The 12,902-nt window shown below is 47.2% G+C and overlaps 4 protein-coding genes across 4 annotated transcripts; 1 reads left to right on the forward strand and 3 right to left on the reverse strand.

Moving 5' to 3' along the window:
- Window positions 1–295: 295 nt before the first annotated feature.
- Window positions 296–2,023, reverse strand: LMH87_007381 (uncharacterized protein; the record flags this gene model as incomplete). The annotated part of the gene is made up of 3 exons (XM_056192459.1): window positions 296–854; window positions 917–1,917; window positions 1,970–2,023. The coding sequence occupies 3 exons, from the start codon at window positions 2,021–2,023 to the stop codon at window positions 296–298; spliced, it is 1,614 nt and encodes a 537-aa protein (XP_056060677.1).
- Window positions 2,024–3,227: 1,204 nt separating this feature from the next.
- On the forward strand, window positions 3,228–5,212 carry LMH87_007382 (uncharacterized protein; the record flags this gene model as incomplete). Its single annotated transcript, XM_056192460.1, has 7 exons — window positions 3,228–3,231; window positions 3,323–3,356; window positions 3,413–3,512; window positions 3,595–3,791; window positions 3,944–4,570; window positions 4,631–4,744; window positions 4,852–5,212. 7 exons carry the CDS (start codon window positions 3,228–3,230, stop codon window positions 5,210–5,212), a joined length of 1,437 nt encoding a protein of 478 aa, XP_056060678.1.
- Window positions 5,213–5,683: 471 nt separating this feature from the next.
- LMH87_007383 (uncharacterized protein) lies at window positions 5,684–7,405 on the reverse strand (the record flags this gene model as incomplete). Its single annotated transcript, XM_056192461.1, has 3 exons — window positions 5,684–6,036; window positions 6,113–7,232; window positions 7,307–7,405. The coding sequence occupies 3 exons, from the start codon at window positions 7,403–7,405 to the stop codon at window positions 5,684–5,686; spliced, it is 1,572 nt and encodes a 523-aa protein (XP_056060679.1).
- Window positions 7,406–11,811: 4,406 nt separating this feature from the next.
- LMH87_007384 (uncharacterized protein) lies at window positions 11,812–12,882 on the reverse strand (the record flags this gene model as incomplete). Its single annotated transcript, XM_056192462.1, has 1 exon — window positions 11,812–12,882. The coding sequence occupies one exon, from the start codon at window positions 12,880–12,882 to the stop codon at window positions 11,812–11,814; it is 1,071 nt and encodes a 356-aa protein (XP_056060680.1).
- Window positions 12,883–12,902: the final 20 nt, after the last annotated feature.

The following is a 12,902-nucleotide window of genomic DNA, read 5'->3' on the forward strand; positions in this document are numbered from 1 at the left end:
CTTTCAGAAGATAGCCGAGCACACAGCCAGGAAGGCTGGATTCCGGGAGTTTCTTCAGCTCGGCGCTTAGTCCAAGCTTGAGGTACACCATTCTCTCAACCGATGGCCACCAAAGTCGGTAATCGACGTTACAAGTTATTGAATTGTAATGACCCCCTCCGGGGTATGCAACTTGGTGAGGTAAATGTTCGTTTAGTGCGAGTTCATGTACCAAAATCAAAGACTTGTGTTCTCCAAAATAAATCGCAATGATAGAATGTCTTCTTGAGTCTCTTTATAGGCTGACACAATCAATTTACGCAGTTATGGAGAGGAATCTAGAAGACCCGTACAAGGCTTGAACGTCTACCAGCGCTTTCTTCAACACTTTTCCCATGGCACCGCGTGGAATAGTCTCGCAAAAGATTACTCCACCAGTTGGTGCCTTATGATGCGCTAGCTTCGATGCGACGAAGTCAACGACTTCCTGCGCAGTCAGCCTCGTATCCTTCTTTCGGACTATATAGGCCATGCACTCCCTGTCCCTGTTGTTGTCCCTCGCTTCCGTGGACGTGATAAAAGCCTCGGCCACCGACCCGTGTTTCAGCAGCTCATTTTCGACTTCTCGAGGAGAGACCTCTTCGTAGTTGACTTTGAAGATCTCTTTAAAGCGACCCGTGATGAATAGTTCACTGGCAGTAGGATGAAAGCAGCCTTTATCTCCTGTGCGGAACCAGCCGCGCTCCCCAGGGAGGAAGGCCGATTCATTCGCGGCAGGGGCTTGGTAGTATCCGTTAAAAGTTGATGCGCTACGTACACAGATCTCTCCGGAACTGCCGGCAGTAACCGCTTCAAATGTCGCAGGGTTTACAATCCTGATTTCAGCTGATTAGCGATCGATATACCACCCATCATGTAGTCCAGGGGCCAGGTTTACTTCACTTCGACGTCAGACCAAGGAACGCCAACACAGCCCTCGCTCCACTTCTCGTCAATAGGAGCTGAGGCGACCCGTAATGATTCTGTACAGCCGTACGTGATCCAAAGGGATGCTTCGCTTGGTAGCATATTCTTGAACGCTCTCACAAGATCAGCACTAGTGGGGGAGCCACCAAATCGGACATGTCGCAGCGATTTCAGGGCGGCAGTTGCATTGGCCAAGCCATCTGTGTTTCCCACGACTTCCTCCATGATTCGCGGCGTCAGCATAGCTCTTGTGATCTTCAAAGAGCCTATCATATCCACGATTGTACTCGCGTCAGTCAGTTTGGAGACGTAGAGCGGACCAGCGCCAGAGAGAGCCCCGCAGTGTGAGACAAGACCGGAGGCATGATACATGCCGATGGTCTGTAAGGTTCTTTCCTTGTTTGAGGATGTCTGTGCCATGACGTAGCTCATTCTATCAAGTTGTACTGTATGAGAGACTTGCGCCGACTTGACTGCTCCAGTTGTTCCGCTCGTGAACAATTGATGTGAGATTTGGGCTTTTGGATCCTTGCCCTGGTTTGCATTCTGGAAAAGGCTCTCATCCGCATCATTGATCAACTTGCTGAAGCCCTGCTGAGACCCTGTGTATGGCTCCAGGCCGGGAGGATCAAATACCATCACCCTCTCAGCCGGGAAACCTATGCTGTCAGCTGTCACCATTACCAGTTCCAAGAATTCTGGCGCTACAAAGAGCCATTTGAGCCCTGCTGCCGTAATCGCTGTTGCTAGCTCAGTCGGCTTGACAAAGGTTGGGATACCAGCAAAGGTCGCCCCGGCTGCGATGGCACCGTCTCCAAGTAAGTAATAATATATGTCGTTGTAACTGAGAAGACCGACAGCTTCCTGATCTGCCAGTCCAACTTTGCGTAGCCCAACAGCGGTGCGTTTCACTGTGGATATGTATTCCAGCCATAATATACACCGGCTAGGTCGGGTGGCGTCCAGCAAGATCTGGCATATGGTAAGTATTTGGACTAGAAAGGGGGTAGTTTGAAGTCAGTACCGGTGAATACGGGTCCTTTGGGGAACTAGCAAAGACATGTGCTGTGTAATTCATCGTGGGATTTGCGCATGAAAGAGTGCTCTAATTCTCTGCAAAATCTTGTATGTGAGCTTGATAATGGGGTGCAAGCCCGGTTTTAAAGCATCTACGAGCCGCCGATGCCTGGGCGTTTTATTGCCACTGATGGCCGAGGCATATTCCTGGGGCCTTGACCTATACCGTTTTAATCGATTTGTGGAAGGAGGGTCTATTATCGTGACTTATTAGGCTGTTGACATTTTAGTGGATCTCTATCGTATGTTTTAGCTCCTTCAGGCAATTACGTGCTGCTATGTGTGCCGAAGCTAGCATGATTCCAACCCTTGTCATGTAGTGGCTCGAAAGGGTGCTTGTACAAGAAGCAAGGCAGGCAGGGGAGGCACCACAACGTTCGCTATGCTACCTTCTTCACAGTGGTTTTCACCACTCAAGAGAGAGGACCACTGTAAAAACTTGAAACCTAGCGCAAACTTGAGTGCTGCTGAATCATGTGCGAGGTCATGTTGCAGCAGATAGTGTAGCATTGTTTGCACGGTCCCTCACTCGCGCAACGATCCCCATCTCTTGCAGCCACATTTTCCACGTGGTTGAGGGCAGTCTAGTGTGGGCTAAAGATTTGTCGGGCCGAGATACATCACGCCAGCCGCATCGTTTGCCTCAAAAATGAAGTGAAATCAATGCCATGAAAATGACCTACAAATCCGGTTCCTCTTGATACGTGGTATCATCTTCTCGGGTGGATGTCGGCCTTACGAAGCCGAGAACAGACCACCACTCGGTTATCACTCTAACCGAGATATTGCTATGTTCATCGTAGGCGTTGAAACTGATTCCATTGGTAAGATACAGAACATATCTAGGAGGGCATTCTTTTTCCGTTGTTTAGACAACACCATATTAAAGTTCCCCGCATGAATTCCTCAAGTCCCGTAAAGTAACCTCATCTCCAAACTTAGTTCAGCAGGTCATGGTTACTTATGCTTAGTTTTAGTTCACTAGCATAAATAGTCACCTGCTATACTAACCTACCTTTGTCCTTTTTTGTGGCTTCACTTAATTTCTTCATTTGCGTCTATCAGTTCCCACGGAAACCTCTACGTTATATCAGTGAAATGGCGCAAGCACACGCAAATCAAGACTCCAGTGGCTGCCACGAGCGCCACTTTGTCGAGCCCAATTCCTGAGAAGATGCTTGCCGCGTAAGGCTGACCTGGACATCATGGGTACGTCCCCTTCTAATACAACCACTGGCATAATGACGTCCAGCAGTGTGCTTTGTACAGTGTACTGACTGGGGGGCTGGTCTGTGGACAGTTAGCTGGTCGTGCTTGTCGCTTGCTTCGGGTAAGTAGGAGCCCTCCCAATACACCTGCCTCGTGCCAATCGCCAATTTTCTTTTATTAGCATCGCGGGCCAAACCTTTACCAAGGTCGCTGCTGGGTCTGTTATCACATTTATCACCAGAGACCTCGGCGATGAGTCCATATCGGTATGGGTCATTGAGGTAGGATTTCCAAGATAGAGATAATGTTTCTCAGCAATTCATACACATTAGTTGACCGTAGCTATAAATGCTCGCATTATAGGGTCCGCTTCTCGTCCAGAGTGCTTTGGCGCCAATCGTCGGCCGCCTTTCCGATGCCACCAACCGGAAATACATAGCCATCCTGCCAAGTCTAGTCGGTTTGGCCGGGGCTATCCTGTCCGCTAAGGCAAGCTCAGTTTCGGTACTGGTTGTGGGTAGCTTCTTGACTGGCGTCGCTTTGACAACCGCATCCATTTTGTACAGCATTCCGTCAGAGGTCCTCCCACGGAAATACCGTCCCGTTGCCAATGGCTGTTCATTTGTCGGGGCTGCAATCGGTGGGCTGCTCGTCAACCTTCTGCCGCTTCCATACGATACCTGCCCCTTATACTAATAGCTGTCCAATATAGCGTCAGTACACTCGGCGCTGGGGCCGTTGCGAACATTACTGCCAGTGGCAGGCAATACATATTCTGGATTCAAGTCGCGTTCCACGGCCTGACAGCCGTTAGCCTATTCTTCTTCTACAACCCGCCCAAAACCCATGGTTTCCCTGTATCCATAAGAAAACTTATTTGGACCTGTGACCCGATAGGTTCAGCACTTTTCTTCAGCAGCACGACACTTTTGTTGGTCGGGCTCAGCTGGGCCGGCTCTGCCTACTCGTGCAGCAACCCGCATGTTGTGATTCCCATCTCGCTTGGCGCTGTGCTACTCCTTGGCTTTGCCCTGTACGAGTGGAAGGGTAGGTCAGACGGACTAATATCCCACGCCTTATTCCAGAGGGATATCAACTTTGCTTATTCCATCTTTGCCTTCGGAGCCGAGGGGTGGATATATTACGGCGCAGTCAATCCAGTGGTGCCCAAAATAATTCTCAACCTAGGCTGGGAGACGAATTCCTGGAATATCGGGGTTCGTATGCTTAGTTTCAAGCTCTTCAACCTCGTTTTCTCCGTTCTCATCACATGCTACGCGACGAGGGTCAAAGACTTGAAGTTGCCCCTCCTTCTTAGCTTTATCATCTTTCTCGTCGTGTGAGTGAACAAATCTCTCTCAGCGCCGTGGAAAATCTCGAAAAAACTAATTATATACAGAGCCATCCTCTACACAGTTCTAAAGCCCAGTTGGGACAAGGTGCACTATGCCATCAACGTGCTGACTGGCCTTGGCCAAGCTGGGCCGCTTACTCTCCTCCTGACCTACGTCCAGTTTGTTGCAACGCGTGACTTGCTGTCGACAGCATCGGGTTTCGCACAGTCTATGCGAGCTATTAGCGGTGCTTTGGATCTGCTATACTGACTGCCATCATCAACAGCAGGCTGAAGGCTCACTACAGGCCCTCGGTTGGGGCCGCTGCCGTGGACGCAGGCCTGCCTCCCTCGAGTGTCCCATCGCTGCTGACTGCTCTTGAGTCTGCTAAACAAACAGCAGTTGCCTCTGTTCCTGGTGCTAACGACAACATCATCGCGGCCGCTGCTGCCGAGAGCAGGTCCCAGTTCACCTACGCCTACCGAGCAGCCTGGGGGAGCATCATTCCCTTTGTAGCCTTAAGCATCGTCGCGGTACTCTGCCTCAGGAGCGTTAAGGATCTGATGACCGGGGAGATCGATGCTACTGTAGAGCGCAATGTAGATAAACAAGCAAATGTTGGTGCTGATGGAGCAGTCAGAGTATGACAGAAATAGCGTAGAAATATTGGCATCCTCGATAGTAACCGCGCGAGGAATTCAAATGTCCACTCCATTTCACGGCAACGCTCTTGTGCTTCTTCATTGACCGCTCTGGCATGCAATTCACTCTGTGCTTGTGCGGGGGTAGGTATAGTGGTTCCAACCCGTCTTTGCTATCAACATGTGAAGGTTTACAAAGAGTCCATTGGCCCTAACCACTACTCAGGTCAGAGAGGACGAAGATCTCAGTTATATACACGGCAGTGGTGCCGAGGTGGGTCGGGACGCCTCTTCGGCTGATGTCATAGGTTGCTAGTAAGTTTATTCAACTATCTAGTTCCTATTCTGTTTACCATCAAGATGAAGAGGGGAGGAATTGAATCAACTATATGAGAGAATCATAGCAGTTTATAGCTCCGAACCAATAGAAGGTTCTAGAAGATCGGCGGCACAGCCGCTGCGCAAACGGCTTGCCCGTTACACAGCGGCGTTATGGTTCGATAGCGTGGCATCAACATCCTGGCAAGGAAAGATGGCACTTACCGTTGCGTAGAGGGTGGTCGACATGATAAATCCAAAAAGCCAGTTAACAGAGTAAAGGTTCCGTGCACCGACAGAAATATATACCGTTGATGGCCCGCCAACGCTCAGGGCGAGGCCTGGTAGGAGCGGCACTGCTGATACCAGGAAGGCGACTGCCGCACGCCAGTTACAACCACCAGTAAATCGGTATTTTCCATAGGGGTCGTAGAGAGCAGGGATGTCGTAGCGTCGCTTTTTAACCAACCAGTAGTCGGCTACCATTATCCCACTGATCGGTGCCAGAAACACTGCAAGTTTTGTCAGCAAATATTCCTCGTCGGAGGTTGGGTTGTCCGGTGGGGTGCCTCCAGGATTATGGCATACCAGAACAGCCGCCCATAAAGGCAACGAATGTATTAGCAGATCCTAACACCTTCCACGGAACGAATGCCCAGCCACCGAAAAGTGCAGTTACCATGGAGCCGCGCTTGATGTTGATCCATCGCGGGAACATGACGGTGAGGTCATTGGCTGCTGATATGGTATTTGTGGTAATGTTTGTGCCAACCTGAACCAAAAACCAGGCCAGAGCGACAAAAAAAGCAGCGGACCGCCCGCCCCCACCACCGTCTAGCCACAGTGTAATTATATCTAGTGGGTTCCAGAGATAAGTACCCGTGAAGACCTTTGCAGCAGAGGTCGTAATTACACCTAACGTACCGCAAAGTGTGAACACAATGGGTAGGAACGGTAGCTGTACGAATTGTGCGTTGGTGGAGCGCGCGTATCTCGTGAAGTCAGGTATGTTACAGGCGATAGTTGCCCATGATCCAGTAATTGTCGTCATGCTAGTGAGCCATAGAAATGAATACTCGCTACCCGATACTTCCGCTCGGAGCGAGAAGACTTGCCCTGTACCACCAGCTTTGTGGACGCACCAGCCCATGGTAGCAAATGCGGCAACTGGGGCACATATCAGCTTCAACCAGAAGATAGAGCGTAGCCTCGTTGGGTGCACCAGTAAGAAGGGAAACTGAAGGATTGAAAAGAGGAGGTATGAGCAGAGATCTTTCGTGTCAATACCAGCATTTGCTGGTAATACGTTTGGGACGTTGTTGTAGCTAGGCGCTACAGAGCACAGCATGATGGTGATACACCGAGCACCGTTTACCCCTTGAATGCCAAACCAGAACATGGCGAGAATAGCGCGACTGACGACACAGAAGTACCGCAAGTTGTAACCGAAGCTGGACGTAGTAATAACAGCATAAGGTACATGTAGATGGGTGCCGATGGCACCGTTCAACACCATCGGTACTGCGATGCATACAGATCCGACTGCCATGCAAGGGATCGCTTCGCGCCAGGATAGACCAAGGGCAAGAATTCCAGACGCGACTTCCCAAGTGGCCAGATTAATGATATCAGTTATCCAGTATGCCATGATGGCCCAAGTAGACCATGTTTGATGCTCTGGGGCTGTTGGGTCCATATCAACATTAGTCTAGAGACGAGTTGTCAGCGCCACAGTGGTAATATTAGGATGCATGCTTTTCCATCGCATCGAACGTGCCATACCCAGACATTTGGCGGTGCGATAGCGCTGGCTTGTTTAGGGAGTGCATATTCTTGCATAGACATGAACTTGTCCTTAATTTTCTGCCTTGAATGATTCATGGTTACTGTGTCAGCACTGCGACAAAGCAAGAAGATGATTCCAGGTTTGAGGTGCTGAATGGTTCTCGGTCTGCCTCGGGGGCAATGGGGCATCGCAACGTCTTTTGATTGTTATATATTGCTTCCCGCCTCAAGTGTGCATGAAGAGTTGTTTTGCTTCGCTCTTCTACATGGCGCTGCTTAGCATGATTGTGTCATGTGCTAAACGATGGATGCATGGACCTCTCCGTCAAACAAACGAACACTCAGCTGCGGGGCAATGCCTGCCGCAAGTCAAGGCTACTTCAGAATCTTCTATTTCCTGCGTGTAGCTGTTGGATACGCGGGAGTGTGGTTAAATCAAGACAGGGTCTGTGTAGTAACTTATTAAGCCAGAACAAATGATTATATTCCTTCCTTTCTCCCAGAATCGTCTCGGGCAGGTGAGTCCGCTCTCGACCCTACGCCTCAACAGCTGTAGCGCGGTATTGCGTTAACCGAGTATGCTTGGACCCGACTCGGCACCGTCCAGTTGCATCGCACACCAGCGTAAATCTAACACTGTTCTACGCCGCAGCCACTCTAGCGGCGGGTATCGCTTCACCAGTTCTGGGCATATCCGCATAGTTTAGCGTCAAATCACCGCACTTGGACGATACGGCTGGCGCGATGTATGTCGGTCCGACAAATCTTTAGCCCGCACCTGATTCAGCTGCATGAAAGTTAGCGCTACTGGTTTCAACCTTTTATAGTGGTCTAGCGAACGTCGTGGTGCCTTCCCTGCTGCCTTACTTCTTGTACAAGTACCCTTTCGAGACACTAGATCTAATAACAGGGGTTAGGATTATGCTAGCTTAGACACACATAGCGGCAACCCTAAGTCCGTGATTACCTCAAGGAGCTACAACGTACGACAGAGATCCACTAGAATGTTAACAGCTAGAATAAGTTGTAATAATAAACCCTCCTTCTATAAATCGATCGAAACCGTGTGGGTTAATGTCTCAGGAATATGCCTCGACTATGAGCGGTAATAGGACATCAGCATGTTCGAGCGCGAGTCCATATCTGCAGCCGAATTTAGCTTAATGGCTAGTTGGTGGCTAGTTGCTTCCAATCTGTCTCATTGCTTGTGGCCCACTGTACATAGTATATAAGAATATTATCGAACTTGGGTTAGCTAAGCATCCTGTGTTGTAGCACGTTCCTGTGCACTGGAACACGCCAAGGCGTGCTAGAACGCGCTGAAACAGGTTACAGGGGGTTATAACAGCTAACTTAGCCGTTTAGATATAGTAGTTATACTATTCTTATATAAATTATATTATCTCACTTTAAGTACTAATAAGAGAGTTTTATATATTAATTATTTAACTGTAAATAAGTGACCTTTATAATTAACTAAGTATAATATTTTAAAAGTATATTATATTAGGTAAAAAAAGTTAAATTTTACTACTTACTATAAAGTATTAAGTTTTTATACTAATAATATAAGGGTATTATAGTATTAATATATTAAGCGTGTTATCTAGTATTATAAGGAAGGACTTATATACTAATAGCCTTCTTAGAGATTAAATTCATAACTAAAGTCCTTAAAATTAGGATTTATACCCTAATATAATACTAGATATTATACTTAATATATACACACTATAATGCCCTTATATTATAACTATAAGAGCCTAATACTTTATAGTAAGTAGTAAAATTTAACCTTTTTCCTCCTAATATACTATATTTTTAAAATACTATAATTAATTAATTATAAAGACTTATATTTATAGATAGGAATTACCCTTTTAGGTATTCTCTTTTAACCTATAATCACGACTTAATATTAAGGCCCCCACTATAATGTGTAAGATATAAAATTAACCTATATAAAGTGACTTAACCTAAAATAACTTAATTCTTAAAGATTGTGATTAATCACTTAAAGGCGCCCTCTATTATACTAATATTTAACATACTACCCTTATAGGAGTAATACCTTAATATTAGAGTATATAGAGTATTTCTATAAGCTAGTATATAGCTTTGCTTAGTATTTGTGTTCCTAGAATCACACTAAGAGAGCCTCTTACCTATAATTAGTTAGGATAGTGTTATAAACATAAAGTAGCCTAGCTAGTAGAATAGCAGCTAGTAGAAGTAATATAGCTACTAAGAAACCTAATTAAAAAAAAGGGGTAGTGTTATATAACTACTTACCTTAATTAGTCTATTTAGCCTACTTAATACTAAGTATACTAAGTAAGGAGAGTACTATTAAGTAATAGAGATTAATTTTAGTATATTAAAAGAGCTAAAAGCTATAGCTAGTTTATATAGTTTAGATCTCTATTAATTAATCTAAGTAATAGTATTACTATTAAGAGTTCTACTTTTAATAACTAACTTATAATACTACTTAATATACTACCTTATAGCTTTAGCCTAACTTATTCTTTAAAAATAGACCTACTATAACTTAGTAAATAAGCTATTATTATAGATAGCTAGCTAGGGGGAGAAGTATAGTATAATAAACTATTATTATAGTATTACTCTATGCTATATATATGTAACGGTTTGGCGAATAGCTGAACCAACCTATTCGCCAAACCGTTACAATATATTACTATTTTACCTATATTAATTACTAGAATTACTTTTAATGCCCTAATCTTTAAACTTATAGCTTAATAGTACAGGCGTTCGTTATTATAAGCTATAGATATATAAGTGTTCTTATAAAATATATCTTTAAGTCTTATAATTTTAGGCAATTCTAACTATAATACGCGATATATTAAGCGTAAAGAGACGCCACCTTGTGGTAGCTAAGGGCTGCCCTATATTATAATTAATAACGACCTCTGATACACGCTAACTATAATGGCTTGAACTGACGGCAGCATCTCATCGCATGGTTCGTCGGATGACGTATCATATATGTCTGACGCCGCGTCGTCAAAATATAGATCAAGCTGTTTTTGTTTGACTCCAACCTTGGTTGATATATGCCTCATCCCTGCAGACCTGATAAGTGCGTCATGTTGGGTAACGCGTACGGTTCGCGAACGAAAAAAGTTCCTTGAGTGGGCGTGCCGGAAAGACATGAGCCTAGTGAACCAGTTTTGCTCTCAGAAGGGGTCCCACCGTCTTCTTAGAAGCGAAATAAAAATAAAGAGTGGAATTCTCGCCTGTTTTGGATGTTATTTGCGAGCTATGTGGACGAGGTTCTGGACAATGGCTACGAGGCTTATGGCAAGTAGGAGTGGGCAACGTTGCTGCATTACCTGGTCGAAAAGGTCGGTTTTGCCATTAACTAGCTAGGCTTCGATATCCCAAGACATTTCCAATGGGTTTTCGCATCAGTCACGCGGCGAAATCACGATACGGAGCCAGTGGCTACAGGAGAGAGGCGCAGACCCAACGATTCCAGCGCTAGACATCGACCGCGATGCAGAAGGCATGGTAGCCTAGAAAGGCTCAAAAAACACCGTATTGCTGTGACAAGATTGGAAGCATAAGTGCGGAAAATAATTCTTCAAGGACAGCAGAAGAGAGCAGCGAACGTGCTGTGGACCAGCATATGTGTATCAAAACGCCGTGAATAGGCCAGCCGAGCAAACAAGAGAGGTTTAGAAAGAGAGGCATTAAAGTGACAATCATGGCCGACAGACTTGAACCCGGCGCTGGCTATCTACGCACATGCCACGGTAGCGATGGGTCTTATGAACTGCGCCGGGTTGTCCTGAGCGGTGGAGAGCGTCGCCGGACGAGATATCACGCTGCTACTGCTGTTGCTATGCTTTAGCCGCAAAACGCCTTCGATACAAATCCAGGTCACTTTTACCCTTAAAGATACACGAGATTCGTGATAGGCATTTCCTTTACACTTTACCTCACAACTGTCGAGGGTTGCCACATTGCTAAGCGCAGTACCATGGGCTCCTGGCATGGCCGTCAGGGCCATAGTTTCACATGTCGACCCACCTGGCTGTGAAGCGCTCCAAGGATACAGAAGGTTTGCGAAGGGTTTTTGGATCTTTAGACACATTTGAACTATTTTACGACCCCGACGTTGCCGGTTGAATGGATTATAATTCGGAGGGATGTGATAAAATACAGTTGCTTCTCCACGAGAGCGACATCCGCTGCATGGCTTACACACCGTCTAACGATACTGTTAACCTGTTGATCTTTGCTCTCGAGTCAAACTCTTTGTGAGTTTTTCCAAGTACTTTACGTACCCCAATATGTGCAGACCAATGACTCTGGTCGTGTACCCGCATGTCTCACTTCGACAACTACGGAGTACTACCTCCGTATATCCAACTTCCAAGTGCACGACATTATAGAACTGGCCTGGCACACAAATTCGATTCGAAATCTGCTCATCTAGTCTATAAGAGGATATATCATATCTCTTCCAGTCAAAAAAACGGCATCTGCGCCTGGTTCACATAGTCTACATTCTCTTCCACAGACTCGATCCGCCCGCGGGCTGTCCCAAACACCTTATCCCACAGACGGCTTTGCTTAGAGTAGTTGTTGCTTTTTCGGTACCCGTACCGATGATGCAGGTCGTGGTCCTCTGTCACACCCTCGACTTCCAGCAGGTGCAGCAGCGCATACCACGGCAGCGGCGGCGTAAAGTGAATGCGCAGGCCGCTGTGGCCCCAGACCTCCGAAAACGCAACATACTGGTGGCAGATGTACCACTCAAAGAATCCCAGCTTCAAACCAAACACGCACAGTGTCAGGTACCCCAGCAGCGGGATGACAGCCATGTCAAAGAGCTCCTGCACGTCGTCTGAGTAAGCGCTGAGCATCGAGTTCGGGTGCTTGGTGAGGTGGTGCTTGCGGTGGAACTTCCACAGAAACGGCACGTCGTGCATGGCGCGGTGGTACCAGTAGAACCAAAAGTCGAGCGCCATCGAGTACAGGCCGATCTCGGCCGCTAGCCAGAGCCACCATCGAGCCGAGGTAAGGACGTCAAGCGGCGCGGCGGCAGCGTCGTAGGAAAAGTACATGACCATGACCATGCGCGCGACCGTCAGCCGCGGGGCGGACTCCGTGACGCGGTGGACGCCCACGTCGGGCACGCCGTCGCGGTCGTGCTCGTCGCCGTCGAGGAAGCCGTACTGGTGCGCGAGGCGCCGGATCGCGTTGACTTCATGGATAAAGGTCAAGTTAAATGCGACGATGTAGAGGCTAAGGGCCACTGTCCAGTGCATGGTCTGGTAGGTGGAGAAGCTGAGCCACATCTGATGTATGACCAGTGGTATCATGGAGTGGTAGACAAGCCATATCTGCACAGACAACTGATTCAAATAAGGGATCTTGTCCGTCTTGGCATGTACGGGCACTGGCTTGTCCAGGTCGTAGGGATGGGCCTTGACAAAGTTAAGAATGAAATGATGCTGGTTCCATTTCTTGCGATCCCAGGTACGCCATGTTGACTTCATGGAGTCTTCGGGATCCGGCTGCAATGGAGCTGCCATGGTCTGATAGGTTGTCGTGG

The sequence above is a fragment of the Akanthomyces muscarius genome, chromosome 1 (genome assembly GCF_028009165.1).
Source record: "Akanthomyces muscarius strain Ve6 chromosome 1, whole genome shotgun sequence".
NCBI lineage: Eukaryota > Fungi > Ascomycota > Sordariomycetes > Hypocreales > Cordycipitaceae > Akanthomyces > Akanthomyces muscarius.